Source organism: Cyprinus carpio, chromosome A19 (genome assembly GCF_018340385.1).
Source record: "Cyprinus carpio isolate SPL01 chromosome A19, ASM1834038v1, whole genome shotgun sequence".
Lineage (NCBI taxonomy): Eukaryota > Metazoa > Chordata > Actinopteri > Cypriniformes > Cyprinidae > Cyprinus > Cyprinus carpio.
Window position 1 is genome coordinate 17,304,893 of NC_056590.1, and position 24,103 is coordinate 17,328,995.

General features: G+C 36.9%; 3 protein-coding genes across 3 annotated transcripts; 1 reads left to right on the plus strand and 2 right to left on the minus strand.

The window, feature by feature from the left end:
* The first annotated feature begins 265 nt into the window (after positions 1-265).
* LOC109057601 (tetraspanin-13-like) lies at positions 266-5,777 on the plus strand. Its single transcript, XM_019074831.2, has 6 exons — positions 266-505; positions 1,739-1,906; positions 2,832-2,912; positions 3,610-3,723; positions 3,947-4,057; positions 4,877-5,777. Exons 1-6 carry the CDS (start codon positions 443-445, stop codon positions 4,949-4,951), a joined length of 612 nt encoding a protein of 203 aa, XP_018930376.2. The 5' UTR covers positions 266-442; the 3' UTR covers positions 4,952-5,777.
* A 563-nt stretch (positions 5,778-6,340) lies between these two features.
* Positions 6,341-8,336, minus strand: LOC109057603 (anterior gradient protein 2 homolog). Its single transcript, XM_042776796.1, has 8 exons — positions 8,180-8,336; positions 7,890-8,016; positions 7,640-7,685; positions 7,397-7,461; positions 7,205-7,281; positions 6,846-6,909; positions 6,671-6,754; positions 6,341-6,583 (listed from the first exon to the last, which is right to left on the minus strand). Exons 2-8 carry the CDS (start codon positions 8,011-8,013, stop codon positions 6,534-6,536), a joined length of 510 nt encoding a protein of 169 aa, XP_042632730.1. The 5' UTR covers positions 8,014-8,016; positions 8,180-8,336; the 3' UTR covers positions 6,341-6,533.
* Positions 8,337-10,678: 2,342 nt separating this feature from the next.
* Positions 10,679-24,048, minus strand: LOC109057597 (protein phosphatase 1, regulatory subunit 10). Its single transcript, XM_042776800.1, is given in 19 exon segments — positions 10,679-12,184; positions 12,264-12,629; positions 12,987-13,122; positions 13,206-13,421; positions 13,536-13,611; positions 14,206-14,452; positions 14,662-14,805; positions 14,899-14,926; positions 14,928-15,062; positions 17,086-17,189; positions 17,315-17,418; positions 17,557-17,662; positions 17,874-18,005; positions 18,116-18,202; positions 18,293-18,344; positions 18,446-18,581; positions 18,672-18,758; positions 18,859-18,974; positions 22,251-24,048. Coding segments are annotated over 18 exon segments (2,388 nt in total). The 5' UTR covers positions 18,966-18,974; positions 22,251-24,048; the 3' UTR covers positions 10,679-12,059.
* Positions 24,049-24,103: the final 55 nt, after the last annotated feature.

Below are 24,103 nucleotides of genomic sequence, written 5' to 3' on the forward strand. Positions count from 1 at the left end.
TATTTTTCTATACAGAAATAAACTTGGATCATTCAACTTGGATAATTTGCATAATAACTACTTTTGTGGTTCCTAGATATTATATTATATTATATTATATTATATTATATTATATTATATTATATTATATTATATTATATTATATTATATTATATTATATTATATTATATTATCATTTCATTTCATTTCATTTGTCGTCAGAATCCATTAGGCTTAAAAACACACCTTCATCCTTAAAAAAAAAGGATGGATTTTATTTGGGGATCTGGCAACCTCTTATGCATCAGCGTTCACTGTGATCTGGTCTGAACCACACGCATCTTATTTTCTCGTTGCTCAACTACAAATTTGTCTCTTAAATTGTTAGATTGGCTTGTCATGTAACTGATATTTCCAGAATTTGCACGGGTGAACGCTTTTGTCCGGAAAAAAAACATTCAAGATGGGTTGCGCTGGATTCACCTGCTCCAAGAATTCCCTGTGCGCGCTCAACATCCTCTATGTTGTGAGTAACCATATGGAACATCTCTATCAGCCTTTATCATAACATTAGCACATCTGCTTCATAAATACTGTTTCTGTGTGGCTGTATTGCAGTCGTCGGTGTCTCAGGATTCATGTGAATAATTTAGAGGGATTTTTTGTGTGGAATGAGGCCGACGAGCGGTTCTGGTTTCACGCGCAGCCTGTAGAATAACATCCCGGTTTCCTCGCAACTCGTCTGTTTTGGCAAAGCCGCATCCTGCTTTTGTTCTACTTTTATTGAGATCCTGCTTCATTAGTCTGGAGCTGATATTGTCGTGCTGATTAAGCTCTTGTCTGCACTCACCATTTACATTAGATGAGAAAGAAAACATGATTATCAGCTGGGATAATTCAATGTTACTTAATTCAAATCTCTTTATTGGGTCATTTCTCTTTATTGGTAAATTGTCTAACCTCTAAATACTCGTTTCTGCTTTAAGGAATGAATAGGCTTAAACATGTTGTATTATAAAGTGTGCTTGTGTTTTATTGCTCAAGTGACATCACAGCTGTTGTTGGGCCATTCTCAGAAAACGATGCCATTTGCCTGCCATTTGTGTTCCCATGAATCACCTCTGACAGAATCAGCCTGAACCTAGTCACATGATTTGATAGATTTAACTTTAATTGTGTATTTGTGTGTTTCATTTAAAACATTTCAATTTGTTTATTAATTAGTAACTTTTTAGTTTTTCCTTGGCTGTAACTATTTAAGATTCTGCCATCTTTATTCAAATCATTTTAGAAAAATTAAAAAGTTGACTACAAAACTGAATACTGAAGGGCATGCCTCCTTTTAGAATCGGAAAATGTAATACTGAATATTGAAAATCAAAGCATTTATTGAAATGAAGTGGAATCTCCTGAGAATTACTTTGTTGTTGCTGTATTTCCAATATTTGCTGTCTTATTATTTCCCTTTGTTTCCGTCATTAATGATTTTTCAGTTGTGCGGTTTGACTTTTTTTTTAGTTTTATATAATTTTAATTATATATTTTAATTTAGCTTTAATTTATATCTATTTCAGTAATTTTATACTTCAACTTCAATTTATTTCAGTTAGTTTCCAAGGAAACATTTCTCATTTTCATTTGAATTTTCAGTTTTTTAAGGTCTAAGTTCATCTAATATTTGTATTATTTTTATTTTTTTATTTGCCGTTTTTTTATAGTTTTGCTTAACACTAACAGGACTGTTCCTCCCTGTCTTCAGATGGTGAGTCTGCTGATGATCGGCATCGCCGCCTGGGGCAAGTGTTTTGGGTTGGTGTCGAGCTTCCAGGTGGTGGGTGGCATCATTGGAGTGGGGGTCTTCCTCTTCTTTGTTGCTCTCGCTGGACTTATTGGTGCCATGAAGCACCACCAGGTTCTGCTGTTCTTTGTATCCTTCACTATGATCGAATGAATAAATCCTTTTAACTGTACTTTTGCAATAATTATGTCAGGGTCTGAAAGGTAATGATGTGATGCATGTAAAACGGTTTCCACGAATCTTCATTTTCTTGGTGTATGTAGTAAGATCCATGCTTGTAGTGTCAGGTTTCATAAGGTAAACTGGACATCACTAGAGACACACTGTGTAATTAGTAAAAAAAAATTATATTGATACATTTTAATGTAATTATTTTAAATGGCCTCATGCAAACAAAACAGTATGTGTGCTGATAATGTGTGTCAGGTCTTTGCATTTCATTGCATGATGTGCTCTGTTTTTCCTCATTGTTTTTGGAAATGTGGATTATGATCTGCTCATATAATGCATTTCACTCTGTGACCATAGAGTGGTGCAGTTAACATGATAAATGAGAGTGCATACCAGGGAACTACTTGTAATGCAAAAAAAGGTCTCTCAAATGAAATGAAATGAACTAATGAATTTGGGCAATTACTAAAAATGTCCTGGAAGAAGCTTATATATCATTACACACTGTTACTCAGGGAGGAATGATTTCATGATTATCCTAGTAGTCTTTTAAGGGATAAGAAACTATTTCAGTATATTACATTTTATACTCAGTAAAACATTTAATAAATCATGTTTGTATTTAGAGCATAGCTTAATACAATTCTGTGTGTCATGCCTTTTATGATTGGATTTCAAGAGAAAAAGCACAAACAAGCACTAAATGTGCCTTAATTTACATTATGTCTCATTGAGTCTAATTTTGTGTCTAACGTTCTGATATTTAATACAGAATTTCTGAATTCAATTGAAGATAGTAGTAGACTTGGTGTTAATAGTGGCATCACTCTGAATATTTCTGCATTGTATTTTCGTGTTGTAATCCTTAATTCAATGTCAATAGTACATGATTATCCTGTTCCTGGTGTTCGTAGTTCAGATTTCAGTGTCCAGTGCGTGTCTGGCTATCAATGAGGAGCAACAGGTAAGACTGATCACTGAACTTCACTGTAATATTCACATATAAATCCGCTCTGGTGGTCTTAAGTCTTGGCAATGTGCTACAAATATACAGTACCATTCAAAACTTTTGGGGGTTTTAAGAAATTAATATTTTTATTTAGCATGGACACATTAAATTGATCAAAAGTGACAGTACATGCATTTATAATGTGACAAAAGATTTCTATTTTTAAAATAAATGCTATTCTTGTTCATCAAAGAATCCTGGAAAAGAAAAGTTTCCACAAAAAGAATAACTTTTTTGAACATGGATAATAATAGGATTGGAGTAATGATGCTGGAATAAAAAACAAACAAAAAAAAAATTCACAGGTATAAATTACTGTCATTCATTTAAAAATATATCCTAATAGAAAATGGTAATAATATTTTGTAATTTTTCTGTTTTTACTGCATTTTTGTATTTTGCTGTATTAAATGCAGCCTTGGAGAGCATAAGAGACTCAAAAATGTTAAAAATCTTACCATCCCTAAACATTTGAATGGAGTATATGTAGAAATGTACACAAATTTGGTGCTGTCAATAAAGGGTCTAAAATGAAGTTGTTTGCCACATCTTCCAATAGACCCCTGCAAACTCAGATCTGTGTAAATAGAGTCTTTTGTTTTTTATTGATCGCTTTTTCATGAGTTCACATGTGTTTCATCCCTGTGTGTAGAATCACTTGTTGGAGGTGGGCTGGAATAACTCTCTGACCACTCAGAGGGACGTGGAGAAGAGTCTGAACTGCTGCGGTTTCTCCCATATGGACATCAATGGAAGCTGCGCCGCTGTAATTTCCTCTCATTCCTCTCATCTTTTGTTATGTTCCTGTAGCATTGCATGTCCTGAACGATATAAATGATACTTGTGTGTGTGATAATGGTTGTGCTACTAATTTGCATGCTGATGGCAGCATAATGAACTGCAAGTGTGTGACAAGTTTGGCAATCGCATTATTTGTTCCATTATAATAACTCGGTGCTCTTGTCAATGTCTTTTCTGCCCTTGTGCAGCCCTGCTTTCATTACAGCACTTGCACCACATGTGCAGCAAAGATCCAGGAGCACGCCGGTGAGGTGCTGCGCTTCGTCGGAGGGATCGGCCTCTTCTTTAGCTTCACTGAGGTCAGCCTGCTAAACTAACTCCTGCTTTCTCTTCTTTCAGGTTCTTCACTGAATTTCACAGACTGATTGTCAGGCTCCTTAAAAATATTAGTAATTGTTACAGAAAAAGTTTGTAAAAAGTATACAGATATTGCAAATTTGCTGAAAATGTACTCACCCTCAAGCCATCCAAGATACATAACTTGCTCACCAATGGATCCTCTGCAGTGAATGGGTGCCGTCAGAATGAGAGTCCAAACAGTTGATAAAAACATCACAATAATCCACAAGTAATCCACACCACTCCAGTCCATCATACCTCGTGAAGAGGTGACATCTCGTGAAGTTAAAAGCTGCATTTTTGTAATAAACAAATCCATCGAGACATTTTAACACGAGTCCTCTATAAGTTATGTTGCTTTGTCCAGTGAAAAAGTCAACGTATCTGAATCAGGAGAGAAATATGCACAGATCAAGCTAAGTTTACAAGCAAAAACAGACTTTTTTTTTACTGGAGAAAGCTATTATGGATTATTGAAAAAAGCTAAGAACTTAATATGCCTTTTATTGCAATCATGCAGCTTTTCACTTCAGAAAATGTTAATTTGTGTACTCGAGTCGTTTGCATTGTTGTTGTTTTATTTGTAGTCTTTTTGGTTTCTTTTTGTGACGGATTGTATTCACTGCAGAGGATCGATTGGTGAGCAAGTGATGTAATGCTAAATTTCTCCAAATCTGTTCAGATAAAGAAACAACCTCATCTACAAGTTTCATTTTTGGGTGAACTATTCTTTTAAATGGTTAACTTTACGCTTCCTCCTGTCATTCTACTTATTTCAGATCCTGGGGGTTTGGCTGACATACAGGTACAGAAACCAAAAAGACCCAAGGGCGAATCCCAGCGCCTTCCTGTAGGTTTGATTCTTATGCTGAATTCTCTGGGTTTGTCGTCTGTCCACTGGATTTCTGTTAAAGAGAGTGTGTTTGGTTTTACTGAAGAGGAGAACAGTCTGCGTGTTCTTGCTGCTATTCATTATTATGTGCTTGATTTTTCAAGAGTATAGTGTGACAGCACTGTACTGTACGTTATGAGGCTGTACTTATGCTTGGAGAATTCCTCTCAATGAAAGAATAGAACAGCAAATACTAGTATGCAGTACTTACACTAATGGGGTAAACAACAAAGACCAGCTGATTTTATGTTAAACATTTTATGTGGTAAAAAACAGAAAATGAGCTTCTGTGATCAAAACATGCAGTGTGTGAGCATGACACTATTTATGTTGTCAGTTTATTTATACTGACTATCAAAATGCATCCATATAAATTCCACATTGATTTATTATAATGCACGTTATCAATTAGCATGAATGGTAAGAGTAAAACTGAAGTTGCTCTGAATCAATATAATGCTATAAACGTGCAATAAAAAAAAACTGAATGCAAGAAACATTATTGGACTTCATAATAGTATGAAAAATTCAATTAAATGCAAAAATCGATGGAAGAACGTTTTCTTGAGCACTGTTTAGTAATCTCAGATTTCATATTACATATTTATCTGCTTTTTTATTTTCAAATTATGTGTGTTACTTAGTTTACCAACTTGAGTTTGTGTATCGTTCTGTCTTCTTGCATGAATTCCTCATTGAAAAGTACGTCTGTATCCAATGGTTCTGTGAACTATGCTCTCAAGCATTTGAAATCAGAAAAAAATAAAGACTCTAAGGACACAATTGTACTTTGGCTAGTTTTGTCTTTGTGTAACTTAACTGCTGGTTTTCCACAATGCTTATGGCAAATGCTTTTATTGTCTGAAATCTTATTCCATTTCATTTGAGTATTTCAGGAGAGCAACTTCCTCTATCCTCAAACCAATCAGAGACCGACACGCTCCGGCCAAGAGCTCAGTGTATTACAAAGGCAGTTAGTAACCAGGCAACAATATGACTCAGGAAAACATGCTGCCAGTTACTCTGACTCCTCCCACTGACTCCTCCCACCAGGATACTAGCCGGAGGAGACTCCGTTAAAGGGACAGTTAGCAATTAACTTCCATAATATTTTTTTTTACCCCTTACTACTTTGCCAATGTCTAACCAGCAACTACTTGGGTTACAACATTCTTCAAAATATCTTTATTTGTGTTCAGTAGACGAAATAAATTCAAATAGGTTTTGAGCAAGTTGATGGTGAGTGAAATTTTCATTTTTGGGTGAACTGTCCCTTTAAAACCCACACGGCCTCTGCTTTGAATAACCAGTGCAAACATAACTGCTTAAACAAATTACAAGGATAAACAAGTTTTCAAGAAATGTCATTTATTGAAAAAACCATTAAAAGAAAGCCTGAAGTTTACCTTAACAATCTACTCTAACACATTTCAATTTTGTACAGTACAGTGCGTTTCATGCCATCAGTAAACAAATTACAGAATAATAGTGACCCTCAGGGAAGTAATATCCTTTTGACGGACAAAAAGACTAGGCTTTTGTGTTCACAACTCTGTCTTCAGAAACTTCAAGGCTCTTTGCATGTTGCTCAACACTGTGGAAACAAAACCAAATGAATGATGCTGTGCGTTTGATGACGTGGAATAACTAATTTTGGCATTACAACAGCTTTCAGACTTACAGAGTTTCATATCGGCGGGTTCATAGGCGTACAGGCGGTTGGAATAGCGGCCAGTGATGTCTGCACGAACGGTCATGGAGGGATCTGGGAAACAAGAAGGATTTGAATCACTTGTGCAGACTTCTTCATAATGTGTAGCATTATTTATGTATCTTTCATGATTAAATCAACTCACCAACAAAGAGGATTCTGGGAACGTACTGGCCATCAGGAGACAAGTGTTTATCTGTGGTCTCGTACTGTAAAAGACAGGACAGTTCCCTTTACAGACATTTATACACATAACAGACAGTCTAGAACCTAGAGATTAATACATTAACAAAGAGCAATACATTTGTCACAGTACTTATTTAATGTTAGTTAATAAAAAATGCTGTTCATTGTTAGTTCATGTTAGACATTGAGTAATATTAACATATGCAGTATTAGTAAATAATGCAATTAACTAACTACGACTAATAAATGCTTTAGGATTATTTTTAACTAGTGTAGTTAAGTAGGTCGAATGGTAATAAACAGTAAAGTGTTACTCACCACCAAGTTCAAGATCACAAATTCCTCATCAGCCAACGTCTGGATGACTTTATCCTCAGCGAAAGCCTTCTTCAGACCTGATCAAATAATATAAACCATATCAAAATGAAATAATAATGCAAACATGAAGAACAAATTGAGAGTTTTAAACTAACCAACAGTGAAAATGTCAAAATAAAAGTCAAGCCTTACTCTGGCTGTGTGGACAGTCCTCCAGGTGAAAGATGACCATGAGGGGCTTGTTTCTAATTAAACAGATTATTCAAGTTGTAAATATATATATATATATATATATATATATATATATATATATATATATATATATATATATAGTAGAACGTATATACACACATCACTAGACTTTATACACACATATATATATATATCAGTAGACCTTTTATACACACATTACTGATTATCGAACACCATATACTCTATATAATACAAGCTTTTCTCACTTGGATCAGCTGATCACCCCATCCTGAAAGGAAAAGAGTACAGAATATGAATCCTAAAAGCCTAAATGCAGCTTTAACGAAACTGTTCCTTATACTAGATTTTGCATGTCTAGTTGATATGCAGCTTCAGTTATGCTGTTCTAATGGTTCACTACAGCACTCTGCTTAGCCATAGTTATACAAAAGCCACTGAAAAGAATATTTTGGTGTGTTTTCATGAAGCTGACCTCTGGAGAGAGTCTGAGGAATCCTCTTCTCTTTCTTGGGAGTGGTCGCCTCAGGCTTCCCCATGGCAGAAGACAAGGTCACCAGGACCAAGAGCACCGACAGTAATCCTTTAAGCATCTTCATAAGCTAAAAGAATAAAACATTTCAATATGTAGCTGTTAGGAAATGACAAAGCAGGATTTTTAACATCAGTTCCAGCAGTTAGTGGTGTTGCATGCTTGAAAACAACCTGTAGCGAAGCTTTTAGAGAAATATAGCAGGACAAGACCCTGTAATGTTGGCTCCTCACCTGTTCTCGGCCGTCCTGCTGAGTGTGTTCAGACTTAGACTCCTGGTCTCTCTCTCTCACCTGTGCAGCTCTTATACCTGTTCACCTGAAGCTCCGCCCACCCCTCTTCTGTTCTGGAATGTGATTTAATGCTATTCAGCCTTATTTTGCAAGCAAACTTTCCATTGACACCGGCGCCAAAGACAGGTCAGCAGATAGTCACGATAAGCTATTGAAGACTAGTATGATTGGGCTTTTTAGGATTGGCTGATCTCTGATCCGTGATGTCAGAGGGAAACATTTATGGGCTTTCATAATTTAAGGCATGACGTGGTGTTAGAATGAGAAACCCATCAATCGACAGATTTGAATGATCTTTATATGTTATTGAACAATCTGTAATTGCATCTGTATGCAATCTGCATGTAAGAATTATATTTATTGGTTTTTTGTTAGTTTGTGATTGCATCTGTATGCAATCTGCATGTAAGAATATTTGCCAGGATTCCTAATAGTCTATATACAATGTCTAGTTTTCTGGTGAAATCCTGCCCTTCAAACATTTGCTTAATGAAGCGCTCAAAAGAGTTTCTTGAGTCTGTATGCAATCTGCATGTAAGAATATTTGCACTGTTCATTTTTATGGTGTGGCTTTTTTTTTGTGTGAAGTTTTATTATTATTTTTTTGAATTCTGGTGCAGCTTTTTTTCTTTTCTTTTCTTTTCTTTGATAAAATACCAGTTCTAATAAAGGAAAAGCATTGGAAGTGACATTTTAGTTAGTAATTTTGAAATGATACTGATATCTGTATTACATGACAGTTGTAGACGTTATTGTGTAACATCCTCTGTCGAGTTGCTCAAACATAGACGGTGTTAACACTTCCGGAGCAAGTCATTGCTGGTGAGCTGGAGAGGTGTGTGTTTGCAACTCATTTCATCTTCTCTGAAAAATGACTTTCTCTGAAACTAAGGCCTGACAAAGCCTCTTTCCACTAGCGGCTGTGGGATAATGTGACCAGCCGAGGATCAATGGTGTCTTTGTGTCGAGTGGAATTGAGTCAGGGCCTCCAAGACAACCAGCTCCACTCAGACTCAATGAATCCAGTCTTTTTAGGACTCTGTCCTTCAGCGGGACATTTTACTGTCCCTATAGTGTTCTGAAAAAAAAAAAAGAAACAAAAAATAAAAAAAACAGACAGCCGAGGATGTGCTTTTAAGTCAACTATTATTTGATCCTTATGTCAAAGCAAAAGGTGCTTAACCTTCAGGGAATGTATAACAATTATAACAAACATATAATAATAGCATAAAGTAAAATAGACCTTCACGTGATATAATAAAATAATATTATTTTAAATAATATATGCCCAGCAAGTCTGCACTAATTTAATAAAAAAATAAATAAAACTGTAACATTGTGAAATATTATTAGCATTTAAAATGTATGTTTTTCTATTTTAATAAATTTTCAATTGTAATTTATTCCTGTGATGCAAAGCTGAATTTTCAGCATCATTACTCCAGTCTTCAGTGTCACATGATCGTTCAGAAATTGTTCTAATATGCTGATTTGCTGCTCGAGAAACATTTCTGATTACTATCAATGTGGGAAAACAGTTTTTACAGTTCAGATTAATATTTCTGTGGAAACCATGCATTATTGATTATTGATACATTATTTTTAAGGATTCTTTGATTAACAGAAAGACCAAAGGAGAGCATGTATTGAATTAGAAATATTTTGTATAAATTAATATGATATATTTGTAATAATGTAATGTATAATATTGTTATAGAAGTATCTAAATATTTTTGTTTAAATTGTATCATTTATAATTTTATAGATGCTAAAACCTTTGAACAATAGCGTTTATTTGCAAATTTGTTACCAAAATTAGGAACTTGTCTGAATACATCTTAAAAACCTTGTTTTATTCAGTTGTGTAAATAAACATTTAACAAACAGATTAATTCCTAGAAAATAAAAGAATGTAAAACAATACTTGACAACAGCATTCTAGTTTAGCATCATGATCACAGAACTGCTTGGATGTTTTTATGCACCGCAAATAATTTCTATTAATTTTCCTGTACAGTGGCTGAGGACACACTGAGAGCTTGTGAAAGTGAAATGAATGCTACGTAGGATTAATGAATTGCTGAGGTGTCCTTAACTCTAATTTATTCTTTCTGCACCTTGCACGCAAGCAGAAATTCTATGAAGCCGAAGTCAATATTTATCCAGAAGGGCTGGGGGCACAGGCCACTCCTTATCACACACACACACACACCCCAGCAGCCATCGGCACCGACTCCGCCCTGAGAACACGGATCTGACCAACAGGAAGGCAAACGCACCAGCAGAGGACTGTTACTGCCACAAGAGGGGGAGGGAAATTCAATAACATATTCAAACAATGAAGCTTTTAGGGGTTACAAATACAAATAGGCACTGAGAGAGAGAGTGGTCAGTATATATTGACACTTAATTAATTTGAGAAAACACTGCACATTCTGGTGAATTTCATAACGTTTATTAATTTACAATTAGAAAAACACCTTACATTTCTGAATGTGCCTTTTATTGTGTTTATGCGGTGCTCTAACACATAGACATCTCTCCAACAATAATAGAAAAAATAAAAAAAGAAAGAAAAAAAAAATCATCAGACTTGTATCAAAATAAAATCATGGGAAAATAGTGGATTCAACAAAAAAAATGAAAAAGAAAATCGAGTCCCACAAGAGACAATGGCCACTGTTTTCACAGAAAACACCTGAATACGTCTGGCCTTGATAGTGGTTTGTAGCCCGGGTTAGGCTCAGCTGAACACTGATAGAGCAGGACAGACCCACACGGGTCCGAGAACATGAACGCACAGCAAACCATAGCATCAACATCAAGTAGGAAATCATCACTAATTCTCCTGATTGTCACACGACACAGAACAACAGTTAATATTTCTTTAGCAGGCTAGGATCACTTTCCATCACAATGTATCAATTCAAGTATTAAGTGGGACTTCAAAAATGCTGTATTTTGTGTCCAGATGCAAAAGGTAATGGGTCTGAATAGTATCTATCCCTATAGTATTTCCAATTTGGGGCGTACAGTGAACATAATGCCAATTCATGGATGCATTTCAGAGTATTTTTGAAACTAAAAATCATGAAATGAAAAAAGAAGGACCATGTGTGATTCAGATCTGTAGATTTGACAGCATCTACACATTTCATAGAAGTATGGTTTCTCCCTCTTCGAAGTAAAACATCAAACAGTACGGCAACTTCAGAGGGACTGCATTCAACCAGAAGAATCCTAAAATAAAATTTCTGTGCTCTAATATCTTTTGGAAGTGCACATTTCATTACGCAAATCTGAGTTGCACTAATAACTGACGTGCTGATTATAATTTTGAAAACTGCACATCCAGTATCTTGTGTTTTGGCCACCAGGAGAAGCTTAAGTCACTGTACACCACTGGCTGAAGACCATTATTTACACCTTGTCCTAGTGGTTACAGTTATGTAGTACAATCTTTAGCAGTCAGGTCAGTAATACACAGAATCACAATAAAAATATACATATCAATCTCCATCTCCAGGAATCACTATTTACATGTAGGCCGCAGAATCAAGTAATGTGTTTAGACACTGTCTGACTCGTCATAGAGGATCTCAGATCTTCTCACAGCTTTCCAGATGAGGGGAATTAGTGTAAAATGGAGAAGAAACTATTAATGTTCAGATCCTGATGAAGCAACTGTACAGTCGGAGGAAGTAGGTGGGATTGTGCCGTCACAGACGCAAACATCCCGTTTCAGTTCCTGTACACGAGGCTCATTTCGAGTCCTGTTGCCCACTAGTGGTGAGTTCAAGGAACAGCAGTTTTCAGTGTGTTAGTGTCCGTGCTGGGGAGGAAGCGGTGGGCCGTTTACACCGGGGTGGTAAAACGCACAGTTATTTTCATACCGACAATTTCCTTTCATCATGAAATGGCGACACACTGGCCTCTTTGACATGTCTGAAATGAAAGAAAAAGATTACTTGCATGCTCATTTTAAATGTTGGAAAATTAAAAGCGCTTGGGCAGTCAAACTTACCGCCCATGTTGTTGTGTCCCCCACGTGGTCCTCCGCGTCCACCTCGTCCTCTGAAGCCTGGGTCTCCTCCTCTCCCTCTGCCCCGGTGGAAGTGTCCTCCCCGGTGTGGGCCTCCTCTCATGGAGTCGTCGCCCCAGTAGTTGCCATTGTCCGCCCCGCGGCCCTGTGGACCGGGCGGAGGACCCATCATGCGTGGGCCACCGGGGTTAAAAGGTGGTCCATGGCCGTGGGGAGGAGGAGGAGGAGGATGGTTAAAATGTGGTCCAGGGGGCTTGTTTGGAGGGAAACCCCCATTCATGGGCATCGGCATGTTGTTCATGTTGTTCATGTTCATGCCGGGGCCATGGCCAAGCAGACCCGTGTTCACTATGAAGTGACAGAAACAGAACATTAATCATTAACATCAACCACTATGCAGTTAGTCCTCAACATAGCAGTGCTGTTAAAAAAACTAATAATAATTATACAAAAATAAAACACACACACACACACACAAGCACTTTACAAAATTACAAAAACTTATTTTTTTTAAAAAAAGCTAAACTAACTGAAATAAAAAAGTACTAATAAGTACCACAATTATTTAAACTAAAACAGAAATGGCTAAAATGTTATGTAACTAAAATGAAATTGAAAACTGAAAATACAAAACAGCTAATTCAAATTATTAATAAATATAAACAACACTAAATAACACTGCAAAGGTTGAGAGCAAACACGTACTTGGCGGAGCATTAGCAGGCTGGTTCTGATTCTGGTTCTGGTTCTGTTGCAGGGAACCCAAAAGCTGCTTGATCTTATCTGAGAAATCAGGCTGTTTGATCAGGTCCTCTGGAGACTGATTAGATCCCTGAGCACCCTGAAAACAAGAAGAGATACTTAAAACCAAAGACTCTGCACATTCTCATGGTAAGTAACATGTAGATATGGATTTTGGCTCACCATAATAGATGAGAGTAGTTCCTGCACATTAACAGCAGGGTTATTATTGGCTGGTGGGGCGTTGCCTTGCGCCTGAGGGCTGCGGCCGCTGTTGCCCAGACTTCCCATGAGGTTAGCTAGAACAGGAGGCAGCTTGGAGCCTTCATTAGAGCCTGAAGAGCCACCAGAGGCAGCAGCCTCAGCCGGCTCCATGTAATTCTCCTCCATACTGCTGTCCTACAACACCACAGAAGAAGAAAGAGGTCAACAACATACCACATCTGATACTTCTAAATTAAAGGACGAGAAATGGAAGGGGAATTCATATAAAAAGGTCATTGGCTGTCTTACCTCATCCAATGGGATGAGACGAGGAGGCATGGGCTCATACGGCTCAGGGTCTGGCTCATGAGGACTGTCTGGAACACTGCAGAGAGAAAAGAAACAAACCATATATGTCCATTTAAAGCTCCTAAAGACAATATGAAATAAACATTTTTAACCCTATTTACTTTATTCACCAATGTGGAGGATTCATTTGTGCAAGTGTTTTAAACATCTATTAAAAACACTTTTTGTTAAACATGAAATTAAGTAAAACATGAGATGAAAAAAAACTATTTTTAATAATAATAATAATAATAATAATAAAAATACTGAAAATAAAACAATAAATACTAAATCTGAAATGAAAATAAATGAAACCTAAAGAGCAATACTCTTTACAAACCATACAAAAAAAAAAAAAGCACAAGACACAATTGCTAAAAATTAAACTAAAATTTAAATGAAAACTGAAAATCTAAAAAAGCTAATTAATATTATTCTAAGTAGTAAATAACATCACGGCCCACAGTACATAATCCAGTTAAATCTAAACAGGATTCTTCCCATCCTACATCATGTGGGTATGTATACGCCATATTGTGGGCATTAAATGCAATGCGAATGTTGTGTCATGCTCTTAACGATCACTAAACCTGACACACCATGTGAGAAAGGCATCAAAGCGTTGTCTTACCTCTCTTTGCTGAGGAAGATCTCCTGCAGAATGCCCATCTCTCGGTCTCTCTGGGTCATCTTCTCTCTGCTGCTGGAACCTGGAATGACCAGACTGCCTACGAGGGTCAAGGGTCGCGGAAGAGTCCAGGGCACCCTCTCCTCCATGGTGTCGTGAGAATGACGACGAGCCATTTCAAACGTCTGCCTGTCCATCATCAGCTCCCGTTTAGCCGCCTCACCGAAGTCCTTAATTTTATTAACATTCACTGAGCCAGAGAGAAAAAGAGTGATGATTATTATTATTGAACAAGTACTATTTTCATATATTATATATTTTACTTTATTTTGTATCAAATAAATGCAGCATTAATGAGCAAAAGAAGCTTCTTCCAAAAAAAAATAAAAAAATAAAAATAAAACCTTACAGACCTCAAACTTTTGAACAGCAGTGTAAGTGAAGAAAGTGTTGCCTTACCTCTCTCAGTCTCATCCAGGTCAAAGTAGAAGTATTCTTTGAGATGATCCTCTTCCGCCCAACGAACACTTTTCTTTTTCTTTCCTTTCTTAGTCAGACTCTCCTCCTCACCGCGAGGTTCAGCCAGAGCATTGGGTTTATCACCTTAAAACATGAAAAAAGGCATTTGAAATTCAGCACATTCTTTCATACATCTCTCAGTGAGGCTGTGGCCAATTTCTATGCAGCTGGACTCACCGGTTTCCATGGCATCAGGGTCCTCGGTGGCGGGGGAGTGGCGTGCTGGTCTGGTTCTTGTTTTTGTTCTCATGAGGGGGAGTCTGAGATGAGGGCGTCTCAGGGGAAGACGGTTTGGCCTGTGTGCCCGAGTATGACTGTGGCCTGTTGTCAAACGGACAGGGCTGTGGAGCACAAGAGAATTTGTGATTTCTGGGGAAAATAAAAATCCATGAAGCACAAACACAAATGAGGGTGTCTGATGTGGCATAACATGTTCCCTCTAATTTTTTTTCTTTGCTGAGCAAAACTTTTCTCTATTGGGCGGACATTTCGGCCACCTGTGCCAAAAACATTCTTTATACCAGACATGTACAGCGCGCACAAAAAAAAAGTGTGTAACTTTTAACTTTAATGTGCTATTTGTATTTAATTTGACCCGTGACTAAATTATGTACATTTTAGATTACCTGAGAAAACTTTTTATATATATATATATATCTATATATATATATATATATATATATATATATATATATATATATATATATAGATAGATAGATAGATAGATAGAAAGATATATAGATATAGATAATATATATATATATATATATATATATATATATATATATATATATATATATATATATACACATACACATACAGTATAATACACTGCCATTCAAAAGTTTGGGATCAATAATGTTTATTAAATAAGTTTCTTATGCTCATCAAGGCTGTATCTATTTGATAAAAATATTGATTATTATTTCACAAAATAATATTGTGAAATATTATTGCAATTTAAAATAAAAGTTTTCTATTTTAATATACTTTAAAATATAATTCATTCCTATGAAGCAAAGCAATTTTCAGCATCATTTCTCCAGTCTTCGGTGTCACATGATCCTTCACAAATCATTCTAATATGCTGATTTATAATCAATGTTGGAAACAGTTGTGCTGCATAATATTTTTTTTGGGACTTGTGATCTTTTTTCGGGATTCTTTGATAAATAAAAAGTTAAAAAAAGGACAGTGTTTATTCAAAATAGAAATGGACAATATACACTACTTTTTCTTTTTTTAAAGAAATGAATACTTTTTATTCAGCAAGAATGTGTTTAAATGGGAAAAAGTGATAAATAAAGACATATTTTTAGAAAAGATTTCTATTTTGAATAAATGCTGTTCTTTTTAACTTTTTTATTAATCTAAGAATCAAAGAAAAAAAGTAAAACGTTCCAAAAAAAAAAAAAAAAAGTAAAAATATTAAGCAGCACAACAGATTTATCACTGATAATAAATCAGCATATTAGAATGATTTCTGAAGGATAATATGACACTGAAGGCTGGAGTAATGATGCTGAAAATTCAGCTTTGCTCCACGGGAATAAATGATATTTTAAAGTACATTAAAACAGGAAACCAATATTAGAAATTGCAATAATGTTTCACAATATTACTGTTTTTTCTTCTGTATTTTTGATAAAATAAATACATCCTTGATGAGCAGAGACTCCATTAAAAAACAAGGTCAATTATTTATTAGGTTAATAATATAGGGCCTAACATAATATAATATCAAAACAAACTGAAGCATTTAAACTGATAGAATAGAATAGAATAGAATAGAATAGAATAGAATAGAATAGAATAGAAACTGAAGCATTTAAACTGAGATCTGTAAGTTAAATATTAAAAAAAAAAAAAAACGTGAACGTCAATTCTTCTATAGCTATCTAAACATCCCTATGATGTACACTACACCTGTGTGACTGTAAATGTCTCTGAGTTTTGTTACCGTTCTGTGCCCATCATCCGCTGTTTCCAGCACTTAATCAAGCCACTCTTCTTTAATAAATGATGACGTTTTATTTCACATGTCATTGCGTTTGCGTCGGCTCTCGAGTTGAGTTATTTCGTAGGCTACGCAACCATTAAAATATTCGGTTTCAACAGCGACTCATTTGGCGCACATCATTCCCTTTCTATGAAACTGTAAACCGCATTCACCGGTTCTAACTCTATCGTGATATCAACTCTATAGCAGTTTACCCGAGCATTGCAATTCATTCGCTTTCGCAAATAGCTTTCCCAACTATTTATGCGTGTGCGCGGCACATTGTTTCTTCTGCGCGGCAGCGGTGGAAGAAAGTGCGCGGCCGCGCGCGCGCGCGCAGCTTAGAGGGAACATTGGATGGATACCTTGTTAGTGGTAGGGGAAACTGCTTTTGTTTTCTTTTTCTTGATCTTGATGCCAGGCACTGGAGCGGAGTTGAGGGCATCCAAAAATCCAGTGGCTTCCATCGCTAAAAGGATGAGAGACGGATATTAAGCACCAGTCGGAGGGGAAACTCTACTCTCCTTTAGGCATTTCAAAGCTTTTTTGCAGATTATCATAATCATATTGCAGGTGCTGAATGGGCATACTCACGCTGTGGGGGTATAAGTTTGACTTTGATCTCTTTGGCAGAGTTGGGGGTGGTGTTAAGGGGCTTGTACTTCTTCTCCACTGGTGGTGCGTCAGTCGGCGATGTGCTGAATAAACAAAGTCTGAGTTTAATGATCCATTTCAAAACACTCTGAAGTAAAACTGCATTCAAATTCATTCAAATCATCCTGGATTCCATGTGACTGCTCATTATTTTCAAGAAAGGAAATGGAGTGTCCACTTACTTTGGTCTTTTAAGAACCGCTGGCTTGATGTTGTATTTGTCTCCAAGTTGTGGTGCAGGGGGGGTTTTCTTTACAGGAACTGGAGCTGGACTCTCTACCTCCAAACCTGAAGACACAATGTTTAGAGTAAATTTTATCATTTTTAAAAATGCGTTTCTGAAACTTTAAAACCAGGTGTAAATGTTACTGAGACAAAAACTGGATATCTATTATAAAGGATAAATTATACAGACATTAATAATTTATGGTTTTAAAATTCTGAAAGAAAAAACAAACAAACATAAAATAACCAGAAATATAAAAGACTGGTGACTAACCTGTAGAACGGATCTTTGCGTGACTTGGAGCATAAGCTTTTGGTTTGTCTTTCTTCTTCTCCTCATCTGCTGCCTTTTCTCTGGGCTTCACCTCTGGACGCGCTTTTCCATCCTCCTTTTTCCGTTTCTTGTCTGATGGAAAACACAGCTGGGTTATTTGCCAATAAATCAAGTTAAAAGTGCAGCGAGTCTTTAACAAAAAACAGAGTGACATAGAAGACAATGTAAATTGGAAACCCTACCATTGGGTGATGCTGCACTGGAGACGCTCTGAGAGCGAATAATAGCCATCCAGCCTTCCACCAGCACTGACGCCAGCTTCCTCAGCTCTGAGAGAGAGAGAGAGAGAGTTCAAACCTGAGCTCTGGAAGACAGTAAGCAGACTGTCTGGTATTGATTCATGGAACATGTGCTCTTACCTTCTGTCTCGCCGCTCTTGCTCAGATGTTTCACCAGCTTGGCTGTGTTGTTCTAGCAGAAGAGAGAGCGCGAAGAAGAAAAAACAGACAGAGAACAGGTGTTAGAAGACTGCGGGGTATGCGTGAAGAGTTTTATGGGCCGTGGTGTTGTACCTGTTTGAGGTGGTCCACAGTCAGGGGGAGTTTCTGCAGGGTGAGCAGTATGAGCTGCAGCAGGGGGGTGTTGGTGGTGGTCTTTGAGTAGGTGAGCCAAGAGTTCAACAACTTGTAGCCTCCAACTCGAATGAAACTGAGCGGAAGAGAAAGAGTTAAACATAAACTTGAAAGCAAAAAAGTTTCAACTTTTTTTTTGGTTTTTTTTTATGGCTATTGCTCTTACCGATTAAGTACATCATGTGATTTTGTCTGCAGTAAGATGTTCAGATACATGCATCTGCTGACCATTTTATGCGAGGCCTTCATGAGACTATTTGAAAAGAGGAAAATACGTTAGAAATACTATTGGTTAATGAAGAGAATGGCTTTTTAAGAGGAATCCAGAAAATAAAAATGGTACAGCATCTCACCTGAAGACTTTAGCAACTCCCTCAAGGCTTCGTAGCTCTCCATCTTTCCCCAGCAGAGCTTCAACTCCTTTCAGCACCTCTCTGGGGTCCACCGGGCCCACGGCCATAGCTGCTTACTGACAGAGGGAGAGAAAACAGGGGTTATTCTTGTGCTTATGCCACTGGGGAGAATCTGGGATATAGCATGAAATCAACCAATCAATACTGAAATAATGAGATGATGGCACTTAAGGAGAGCTCACTGGAACAGCACAAGGACAATGTTGAATCTTTCAAAAGTTCTTAGTAATGTACATTTACTAAGGCGACTGTGGATCGGAGAACTTGGAAACAAGAAACTCTGAATACACTGGGAACATAAATGGTCACATGACTACCAAAGACATCACAGCACAGCTGCAGTCAACACTGCATGTATGCACTCAAAGAATGGAGAGAAACCTCCAGATGTGTTTTGATATATTGTACTAAATCGGATACAGACATCTTAGCAGTTTTCAGGTTCACACTGGATGCGATTTGAAATCAAAAGTGCAATCATCAAGTAATGTCTTCATTAATAAACATACTTTAAACAACACTTAGTTCTCAAACTCATAATGTTTCATCACTTAGAAAATTGTGTAATTGCAAAAATGCTGGGACTTAGATTATTACTAGATCCCTGAAACTGTTGGAACACTAAGAAATTAAATATCATACTCCAACTGACTACAAAGAATCCTCCTTCGTAAATAAAAGGTTGAATATATGATGTCTGTTGGGCTGTCAATAGTTACTGGTTCTGCTAGTAGAAAGGGGCAGCTGGTACAACTGTTATAGTTTAACAGATGATTGCAGACTGAATAATTGAATAAGTCTGTCACTTATTTAATTAGATGAGAAACTCAAACTGGATGATTGCTTATGTAAGCGCTGTATGATTCAGTTCTTAATCTGAAATGATGAAAGATGAACGTAAAAGTAAAATGTTGCATCTCATGTGTAATGTCACTGTCATAAACCCACCTTGCTTTTTATATGCACTGTACATTACCCAAAGTAAACATCACAGGTACAAATGACTTGGTTAAGGTACATATAAAATAATATAATGGCTGTGATCAGTAATGTGCATTTAGATTATTACATCACTTAAATAATAATAATTATACAAAAGCAGAAATAAGAGGGGAAAGACACATTAAAATTTGAAAATGCACTTACAGTTAAACATAGTTTTTACAATTTATTTTATTAGTATTTAAATAAATTTTATAATAATGCTTGTAATCCTCCAAAAGTTCAACTGTAGTACAACTACTACCATTGATCATAAGTATTTCAATCCAAACTAGGGAGGCAACAGTAAAAGTGTTCAAATGATTGACTGGATTTTCTGGTTTATCAGAAATGTACCCTCACATTGGCAGCTGTGATGCACACGGGAACTCTGGCATTAATATAATTTCATCCTTCTTTGTTAGACACTGCTGTGATCCATCTGTCTATAACCTAATATTAGTAGATGAAAGATGCTACAATAAAATGAGATGTATGCAAACACTTACAAACCAAAACATTTACAATATATTATGTATTTAAGGTACACTTATATTCTAAAACATGAAAACTTATTACAAAGTCTTTACCCATATCCACAATTGTCATTGCTATAAGGTTGATTGACATAAAATGTGCAGAGCTCACTTTAGCTTAAGTGTCTTTTGATTTCATTTTAACACTTTAATTACTAATTTGATACAAAACATACACCCAACTTAACCATATCACCAAACCTGTCACTAACCTTACCAGCTCATGAACATGAACACAATAAGTACAATGCACCAAATAAATACATTTTTTTTGTTTGTTTTTGGCTGTAAGTACATAGTAGTTATATACTAATATTAAATACTGTAGGACCAATGTGTATACTAATTTTAAACAGTTAGCTTTAAATAGTTTACAGTTACATAATGCTGGTTTTAAAATCTCAGTAAATTACCTGCACCTTTTTTAATGTATGTTTTAGGTATACATAATTCTAGAACCACTAGGTGGGGAGAAAAAAAAATGTTCACAAAAGGATTTTTTGAAGTGCCTTAGGTTGATGATACACAGGGCAACTTTTTAAACAATTTTAGCAGGCAACTTTTTTTCAAGCAATGTTGTTTGGGCACTTTTACATTGAGAATGGATAACAAATGTCTATCTGGACACTTTAGATCGTTCGAGGGCACTGTCTCTCATCTGGTTGCCCATTGCAATATTACATATTAAATGCATATTACCCCAATAATGTTTGACCATATTTTCGGTAAAAAAAAGACTTACATTTTTAAACAATGTGATAATAAAAAACAAACAAAAAATGTGTGTGTGTATATATATATATATATATATATATATATATATTTTTTGTGTGAAGGAAATAGTCTCTCTCTGTAAGACTTGATTTTTACCATCTTGTGGATCAGTATCCAGTTGCAAGAAACTCCTTAAGTTATGTAAATTAGTGTATTATCTCTAAAGGTAAACGTGAGGGTTTTCTGAACGCAAGACCTTCTTTCTAAGTTGTATGTCGCCACCATGCGGTTATTTCTAAATATACACAAATACAGAAATAGTGCATTTGCCACGAAGCATTATAAGAAATGCAATTATCAAATATGATCAAGATATATTAAAATACAGTAATATATATATATGCAATAAAACGGTACATTCTTAGGGGAAAAAAAGAGATGGATATTTGTCAGTATTAATATCTGAGTCAATTACAAAGAGAGGGGTGAGGGCAGAGTGTTTCTGGTCGAGAGAGAGAGAGAGAGAGAGAGATCACGTCATTCGCCCTGCCCACGCAGAGCACCAGAGACTATTTCTCTCTTCAGTTCCTGTCACTACATCACACTTGGCTGGACACCGGCGACACCAACCAACTAACTACAGCAGAAAATGAACAACGGGGCGAATTACACACGGAATAGAAATATATGCACCGAATCAATGTAGATTTGTACGACTGTTAAGCATGCAAGGGTTTAGCAACGTTTGAATTCTTGTTCTACATGATTCCCAAGACAGTGGAAATGTCTACTAATGGCACTTTCGATCGTGTGAGAAATCAGGTTTTGTCTTACCCGCAACACTGTTGATGAAGAACTTTTTATAGTCACAACCGAACTCCTTAAACACGGAACAATACACACAATTCCTGGAAACGTCACAGTGGTCATAACAAACAAGAACAAGTCAACAAGATTGTACATTCACTGGAAAGAAAAGATTAACATGGCACCTGTCAAGGTTTTGAAGAAACACATTGTTTAAAGTCACATGACACCCTGTCCTGTATAATACTCTTCCTACAGCGAGCTATATAAATTGTTCAAAACCATGTCACCTACTTTCACTTTTTTTAATCCAGTGTTACATGGACAACTGACATCTTTAAGCTAATTGCCCAAAGGTTTTGTGTTAGAACTCGTCAACACAAAGCATCCAGTGTTGTTCTGACTAAAGGCCGGTGATATGAATTTCTGCATCTGCTCAATAGTGGCCACAGGAGGATTTGATTCGCCATCTGTCGAAGTCTCCCTCTCTCATATAGCAGCTGACAGCGGCTCCTCTGGTTGGCTGAAGCCATAGATAAACCACGCCCACTAGCTTTCGCCACTTGCCTTCGGGTACGCGCTGCACTCGACAGAACGGTTGCCCGGTCGCCATCTTTGAATTCCAACAAGTTTTTAAAAACACAACGGCTATGTTTCCCCCGCCTAGCATTCGTCTCGCTCGTTTAAAGAGCGCTACTATATTTACCCCGCTAGCGACTCACGGATATTAAGACGATACCTCGAGCTGTATACGGTGATGATGGCGACGCGAGACAGCCGTTCCGAGCTACAGCGTTTCCCGTAGATCCAGTCAGAAAAACAAAGCCACCATTGCCTCGAGTGATCCGAGCAAAAGACAACCCGTCCGCCATTTTTAAAGCAAAGTCGACAAGACAAATAATACCCTAACGTTACGCACTCAATACAAAAAAAAGCAATCTTTATAGTCAGATTGCTATGCATTTTTATAAATTATCACTGCCTAGGGAGGTTTATTTCACCAAACTAGCTCAACGGTATCCAGTTCCGCCAACTAAAAAACACCTAACGACATTATTATGAATAAAAAGTTGCATTTCAGTCTTTTTTTTCCCCCGTTCGGCTAAATCCACAGGCGCCACTCGGCAATCTTTATGTGCAGATTGCGTTGATTGTTCCAGTGAGCTCTCCTCTGAAAAGAATGCAGTTTATAAAAAGCCCAAATTAAATGCTGTCACTTCCTGACTCTGCCTATGGCAATCTTTATGTACAGATTGCTTATGACTAGCGATGGCTAGCTTATTATTCGATGGTTTATCGGTACTTTAATAATCATTAGGATTGCTCCGTCTCACACACAAAGAGGAGCAGGGCGTTGAAGCTGCTGCTCGGCTTTGCGGTGTGAGCTCATACACTAGTCTCGCTTTATCTCAGCATGCTGTCTGCTTCTAGAAACCGTGGCGCATTTAGGTCGCCACGCTCGGTACATATAATCTCTATTTATATCTGGAATCACTTTCAACACAGACAACTGCTCAACTGTTACGTAGCTTCGATTCAAATTGGTTTGAAAGAACACTTACTATTAAAACCTCTCCTCTGCGTCTCGGGTTGCTATTAATATATTGTGCTTAACAGCAACAATTTTCAGCTTTTTAACAGTTTAAGAGAACGTAAACTGTCATGACTTTAGCATTATTGGCTGAAAAATGGCATAATGGGCGGGATTGTGGTGGCTGAAATTGAGCTTTTCCTTCTTGAACAATCTGGAGCAAAAAAAAGTAGTAGTAAGCGAATGTCCGTTACTCGAGTAGAAAAATTTAGTTTTTTGGGGTTTGATCTTCGCACAGTTGAAAAATCCTCGACGCCAGATCTTCACTGAGACCGACTCAGACCTGAAACGAAACAACAGCACAAAGAGACGTTAGAGAAAACGAGTAACTGGCGGTGGAAATCCAGAGAATGATCGAAAGGTCGTTTTTGCTGATAAAAAACTGATGTGGTAGCCAGACTTTGGGGTAAAAATCGTCTTTTAAATCGCAAAAAGTAGAGAACCGCCCTCCGACACGACACTTACCTCAGACAAATCCAGGAATGCTCTGGAAGGGCGGGACTCAGTATATATAGTCCTGACGTCATCCGGGGCTCGTGCGCGCGCTTTCGGGCGT